At 36.3% G+C, this 4,727-nt stretch overlaps 1 protein-coding gene across 1 annotated transcript; it reads left to right on the top strand.

The window, feature by feature from the left end:
• Positions 1–2,026: 2,026 nt before the first annotated feature.
• Positions 2,027–2,971, top strand: LOC141697186 (uncharacterized). The gene is made up of 3 exons (XM_074501462.1): positions 2,027–2,528; positions 2,589–2,663; positions 2,763–2,971. The coding sequence occupies exons 1-3, from the start codon at positions 2,027–2,029 to the stop codon at positions 2,969–2,971; spliced, it is 786 nt and encodes a 261-aa protein (XP_074357563.1).
• Positions 2,972–4,727: the final 1,756 nt, after the last annotated feature.

Raw genomic sequence — 4,727 nt, 5'->3', positions numbered from 1 at the left:
CCTTTGTATAGCCAAAGATAGAAATCTGTTATCTAGAGATTTAAAAGTAGCACGCCTCAGATTATGCTATTGATATTGTCATTGCTTATTAGAACTGCTATGTGGTTACTTGCTGAGCTTTTGGCTCATGTATACCTACTTTGATCTAACCATGGAAGTTAAGCAAGATGATGGCCAGACATAGGCGTACTGCTCGCATGAGTGTTCCTGGCAGTCCCTACCGTGTCATCGGTTTCTAGATGCCAGAGTAGGTAGCAGTGAGTATGAGCATGCGTAGTAGATGGAAGGATTCTTTAAGTTGGTTCAAATACAATGGGTTATCTGTCGGTTCCATTTAGGAATCAAATGAAATTGAATTCATTAATATTTTGGGTTGTAATATATTTATTTTGGTTAGTAGTTGTAATCTTGTCTCAAACTTAATCCTGTGTAGATCCTGTTAGTAGTTAATCGGAGTTTAATATATTTGTTGATATTATTAGTTTAATGGTGTGTGAGTCATCATTTCCTAATCCCGAGATTGAGGTCGTCATAAGTTTGGTATCAGAGCTACAAGATCTATTCCCTGAGACAAGTTATGATAAAGGGTATTTAGGAAATTATATTGCAAGAGTGTTCGACTCATATAGAGTTGAGTTAGACTATTAGGTATAGTCTAAGTGAATAGGATAAGAGCGTGAATAGAGTTAGGGCTTTGAGTCAGTTGGAGGTTTATTTAACCCTAATGTTGTTTCGTGGCTGCTATTTTATGTCTTCTCTCAAGACCCTAGTTGAGACGATAGCGATTTTAATTCACTTTCTGATTGATGTTGATACTTAGGTTGTTGTTAAATATCAAAAGTGGTATTAATATAGATGATTGATGTTGACTTCAGTATGGGATGTTGTGAGCATCAAAGTTCGTATTGATATCTAATTTGATATGACATTAAAATGAGTATTAATATCAAGAGATTGAGAGATTTGGTGGATAGATTAGCTCGTGAGTCTAGGCAGCAGACATTAGTGTTGGACGACGAATGGATAGTTCGTGTTAAGATGGTGGAGCAGTTTATCGGAGGAGATTGGATGAGGGACCGTCCACTAATGACGCAGATGCTGAGGCCCGGAGGGTTTATAAGATCATTCGTTGGATGTAGTCCGCATTGAGAGAGATCTTGGATAGTTAGATGGTGATGACCATATAGGACCTTTGGTGGAGCAGTAGTTGTCGATGTTGTTGTATTATGTTTGGTTTTCTATGGTTATAGTCAGTAGAAGCTAGGTAGAAGTTGAGAGTAGGAAGGGGGATGTTTTCCAGTTTTTCCTCTATTTTATCCTGTTGTATCATTGTACCTTATTCCCGAACTTATTGTACCTAAACTTCTTTATTATGCATTGTTGAAGCCTTATATAAATCTTTCGCCTTGTAAACCCTAGAAATCTTTATCAACTCTTTTACATACCATGTTTCTAAATACCTTGTAAATCATATCTTGTACCATGTGAGGACCATACCCGAGGAGCGAATTGTGTAGTAATAGGATTGCATGTGCAAGTGGGTAAAGGTTATAAGCCACAAATGGTTTCAAAAAGAATCTTTATTATTATATATGCCATGCTATCGTATTACTAAATATTTGCTCAATCAGGATTATAAAGAATGGTCACATCACCAAACCACCAATCAAAAACTCAAACCCAAGACCAAGAACTAAACAAAGATACTCCTATGATGAAACGACTTGTTCAACTTTTGCAACAACATGTAGCCCCTAAATTCGGAAACTTCAAACATTTTCAGTCCGTACATCCCCCATAGTTTGTAAGATTTCTAGAACCGATTAAAGGTCAGTCGTGGTTGAGAGAAATGGAAAGCGTTCGAGTTAGCAGAAGTTAAGGATGAGAAAAAGGCGCAATACACAAGTTATTACCTTTAGGTTGAGGGAAGTTATAGGTAGAACTCTTCAAAGGCGCTGCTTGAAGGAAAAGTTATAATCTGGGAGAAGTTTACGGAGATGTTTTAGAGAAGTATTTTCCAAATTATATGCAAAACCAGTTGGAGATGAGGTTTATGAATCTGAGACAAGAAGACGTGATTTGTTTTAAGTACAATCAAGAAGGTCACTATTCGACAAAATGCCCAAGTGAAGCAGGGAAGCCGGAATTGACTTCTTTTAAATATAGAAAGGTGGGCCATATGGTAAGGAACTGTAAGGAGCCTGTTCAGAAGGAGAATGTGCTTAGGATTCCTGGACCATCACCCTCTGCAGCACCAGAAACTCAGCCAAGGGCAAGAACATTCAACATGACAATGAAAGACGCTGTGCAGAATGCGGATGTGGTGGCAGGTATGCTTGATATAAACTTAGTAGAAGTTAAAGTGTTAATGGATTCTGGAGCAAGTAGATCCTTTATTGCTGAAAGTGTTATTGCTAGATTAAACTGTGATGCATACCCTCTTGAACCTAATTTGATTAGAGAAGTAGCGAATCAAGAAAGAGTTACCGCCAAGAGAATCTGTCCCATTTGTGATAGGATTATAGAAGGTCGGCATTTTTCTGCTGAATTAATTCTTTTTAAGTTAGGAGAATTCTACGTTCTATTAGGGATGGATTGGTTTTCAAACCACTATGTGCAGATTGAATGTAGAAGCAAGAGAGTGAAATTAGAGACTAGGGATGGTATTGAAGTGATATTCAAAGGAAAGAAGCAAGAGAAGAATTTTCTAATGGCTATCCAAATGAAGAGACTATTATGACATAGGTGTGAAGTGTATTTAGCACATGTGAAGGATGTAGAAAAGGAGTCCTTAAGGATTGATGATATTCCAGTAGGTAAAGATTTTCCTGATGTGCTTCCAGATGAATTACCTGGACTACCTCTAGATCAAGAGCTCGAGTTTACGATTGATTTGGCTCCTGGAACAGAATCAATATCGAAAGCCCCCTATCGAATGGTGCTTGTTGAGATAAAAGAGTTAGCGACGTAGTTGCAGGAATTGCTGGACAAAGGAGTTATTTGCCTGAGTGTATCCTTGAGGGGTGCACCAGTGCTATTTGTAAATAAGAAAGATGAAAGTATGAGGTTGTGTATCAATTATCGCGAATTGAATGACTTGAGGAATAAGAATACGTATCCTCTACCGAGAATCGAGGATTTGCTTTGATAAATTGGAAGGAGCTACTTGTTTCTCAAAGATTGACTTAAGATCTGATTATCAACAGCTGAAGATTAAGCGGACGATATACCCAAGACGACGTTTCGAACAAGATATGGACACTATGAGTTCTTGTGATGGCGTTTGGATTGACAAATATGTTAGCTGCATTTATGGATCTCAGGAATAGAGTATTCAAGGAATATTTGGATAAGTTCGTGATCGTATTATTTATTGACGGTATTTTGATATACTCCAAGACGGAGGAAGAATACATGGAACATTTGAAATATCTGGGATATATCGTGTAATTATTTTTGCTAATAAATAAATATTATATGTTAGGTCACACACACTGTAGAAGGGGGTTTAATACAGTGTATAGCACAATCAAATCGAATTCAAATAACACAAGTAACAGAAAACAGACTTTATTCAAAGCAATAAACTCTGTTACAATATGGAACTATCCTCTCTCAGTGATGAACAAATATCACGAGAGCTGTTAGGGTTACAACAAATAATATTCTCGATAATGATAACACTTATAGTGTAAACCCTATGTCTGTGTTTATATACTACACAGTTAAAAGATAATCGCTAATTGATATGGAATATAATTATGCTTCCTAAAATATATCAATCAGATATCTTTTCTTCCAAGTATTCTATTCTTCATAGAATTCCTTCTTCATGCATATCTCTTCTTACATTTGTCTCGATCTTCTCTTTCTTCAATCAGCCGCCTTCCTTATCTGAACGTTTCCTTTAAGTCCTGATATTATCTTCTGATAAATATCTCCTGAACCTTAAGTACTGATGACTTAAGTTCTGACTTCAGTATAAGTGTTGATTTCAGTTAAGTACTGATTTGTCCTGTTTAAGTAAGATCTGAAAACTAAACATGAATTATATTAGTCATGACATCATCAAATATATCTAACAATCTCCCCCAACTTGTAAATTAGCATAATATACAAGTTTAACAAATATTTGATGATGTCAAAAACATGAAGTACAAATGCATGAGAATTTGACTATAGTCCTTAAAGCATTACCAACTTTAACTTCTGATAACAACTTCAGTCTGTATTCATATCAGAATTTGAGCAGTTGTAGATCTTGACTTGGCTTCACTTTCTGATCTCTCTGATGTCAGGAGTTGTTCTGAGATAGTTCTTTAACAAACATCTCTCAGCATATCCGAGTTCATCAATCATCCTCCTTTTAGCATCTTTAAGCTCTGCAGAATCTTCACCAGTTTGGAAGATAGCAGCCCTGAGATCATTAATTCTAGCTTTCCTTATGTCCTGATCCAGTCTGATCAAATATGCCTTGTCAAACTCAAGATTGAATTCTACAGCCTTATAACCCAGAAAGGTAGTTATAATCTTAGCAGAGTTAGGCTTCATCTCAACAATATCACCCATGTGATCTCTGTACTTTGGAAGATATGTGATGTCAGACTTTACAGAATAAAGCCTTTTCTGTCTCTGAATTTGAGTTTTCAAATAATTTGCAGCACTTTCTGTTATTCTGTCATTCACTTGAAGTAAGAATAATACATGTTCCATTTCTTCAAAATACT

Source organism: Apium graveolens, chromosome 2 (assembly GCF_009905375.1).
Source record: "Apium graveolens cultivar Ventura chromosome 2, ASM990537v1, whole genome shotgun sequence".
NCBI lineage: Eukaryota > Viridiplantae > Streptophyta > Magnoliopsida > Apiales > Apiaceae > Apium > Apium graveolens.
The sequence above is the reverse complement of the archived record's forward strand: the minus strand, read 5'-3'. Positions and strand labels throughout refer to the sequence as shown.